Raw genomic sequence first — 2,169 nt, 5'->3', positions numbered from 1 at the left:
CATAACACGTGGCATATTATTACATGTAGTATCCACATCATACACGATCGATAGCGCATGATTCATGTGAAAAATTGCTTTAGTAACATAACGCATGGCATAGCAGTTAACCTTTGCATAAATTATAAGATTATAGAAGATTGTAACCCACTATGTATGCATATTGCCAATAAATTTCTGGTGAGGTACCGGCCGGCGCGCACCGCAACCGATTCAGCCGGCTTGCATCAAACTCTCCCTCTCTTTATATTCGCGTTCCACGCACAAAACGCAGCACTTTCCAAGCCACCCTCTCTTCTTCGACCAACACAGGATTAAGCCTAAACCGTGGTTCTAACTTCTAATCATTTGACTAATGGCACAATCAAGAGATATCCTTTTGGGTCTTACTGTAGTTCTTGTAGCCCTCATTAACTACGCATTCGCAGGTAAAGATCAATAAACCAGTTTGTTAGGCTAGGTTAATACAGGTGCTTAAGGGTATGCCGAAAATTGTAAGCTTCAGTCTCTGAACAAGAAACATTTGGATTACTAAGCTGTTAAGACTTAAGTTGTTTAATTGATTGGCTATATCTTGCTATCTTTATCCAGTTAACTTCGAATGTGAAGAACTGCGAGTAGAGGACTGTGCTTTTGCGGTTTCATCTTCAGGGGTGCGGTGCGTGCTCGAGACCAATGTGATGAAAGAGGGTAGCATCGAGCTTGAGTGTCAGGTGCATCTAAACAAAAATAGCTCTTTTTTTCTCTACAAGGGTAGTCTTACCGTCCCTCTGTGTGTGTGTGTGTGTGTGTGTGTGAGAGAGAGAGAGAGAGAGAGAGAGAGAGAGAGAGAGAGAGAGCGCACTAGATTTTCTGATCCTCATTCTGAACCCTTAGGATTACGTTGCAATTAACGCACATTATACGTAATTGAGAAGGATGATTATAACTAAGCTGCCATCTTATTCTCTGCAGACATCCGAGATTATCACTGATAAATTCAACTCTTGGATCGAGACCACCCAATGCATCAACTCTTGTGGACTTCACAGAATGTCGATTGGACTCTCCTCTGATTTCTTAGGAGAACATGATTTTCACAAAACCATTTGCGCAGCCACATGTCAAGAAAATTGCCCCAACATTGTGGAACTCTTCACCAAGCTAGCTGATGGGGAAGGTAATCACAAACTAATACGTGTCATAGTAGAAGCAATCGTGGGATTAATCCTGTAGGTGCAAATAAATTATTACCCGCTAATGATAAATTTACCACCGATTGATTTAAGTCGTGAGGGTCGCAAGGCATTTTTGTTTAGTAATCATCACATCGTCAACGTATAAGCAGTTCACTAATCGAAGGATTAGCGGCTTCTATATGCGTAGAACTTAAATAATTAACATCTCCTTCTTTGCAGGTGTTGGTCTAGAAGCATTGTGCGAAGTAGAAAATATCCGCTCTCGCAAACTTATTCGAAGTTCACAACTATGGGAAGTTGGTGCTGCCAACCCTCGTGCACTAGCGCCTTTGCCTTATTAGCGAGCGTCCTTATATTTATAATGACGCGGCCTTATCCAAATTCCTCTTTCTTAATCATTTTGCTTCAATATTATTTTCTACAATAAATATGAATAAAGACATTTGATCCAGAAAGGGGTAGGAACAAATATTAACCACTAATTACTTATAAAGAATACTAGGTTTAAAAAACAGCTTTTACATATTAAACATCATATTGCAATATTATACTGCATGTGGGAAAACCCACTTTGTACATTCTAGATTAATTTAGCATTCTAATATTATCACAAAAACGATTGGCTAAGCCAAAACTTAGTTTACTAAATGTTCAAAACGTTTCCTCTAACAATTAGCTTATAAGTCTGAAAAAGGTTCCATATTTAAGCCACGATTTAGAAGACATCATGGTCAGAAGAACTGTAAAATTATAAGTGGGTGAAAAGAAGTTGGAATGTAAATTGGTTTCGATCTTAGCTATAAAAAAGGCAAGCAGGCTCCTAGGGGTTGCTCAACTGAAGCTTTGGTTGAAGCTTGCATTTTGCTTGGGTACCAGTTGTCTTGGGATGAATCTTCTTTTGTCTCTGAGGATGATAGATGGGATTTAGTGTGTAGTTGGCTTAATGGAGGTTAATTAATATGTTGATGATGGCTAACTGTGGTTGGGTTGG

General features: G+C 39.2%; 1 protein-coding gene across 1 annotated transcript; it reads left to right on the top strand.

The window, feature by feature from the left end:
* The first annotated feature begins 287 nt into the window (after positions 1 to 287).
* LOC147625362 (uncharacterized) lies at positions 288 to 1,587 on the top strand. Its single transcript, XM_086818997.1, has 4 exons — positions 288 to 428; positions 592 to 713; positions 955 to 1,159; positions 1,398 to 1,587. The coding sequence occupies exons 1-4, from the start codon at positions 356 to 358 to the stop codon at positions 1,517 to 1,519; spliced, it is 522 nt and encodes a 173-aa protein (XP_086675123.1). The 5' UTR covers positions 288 to 355; the 3' UTR covers positions 1,520 to 1,587.
* The last annotated feature ends 582 nt before the right edge of the window (positions 1,588 to 2,169 follow it).

The sequence above is a fragment of the Cibotium barometz genome, chromosome 24 (assembly GCF_041138505.1).
Source record: "Cibotium barometz isolate CiBa-2024 chromosome 24, ASM4113850v1, whole genome shotgun sequence".
Taxonomy (NCBI): Eukaryota; Viridiplantae; Streptophyta; class Polypodiopsida; order Cyatheales; family Cibotiaceae; genus Cibotium; species Cibotium barometz.
Note: the sequence above shows the minus strand (reverse complement) of the source record. Positions and strands in the feature narration are given on the sequence as shown.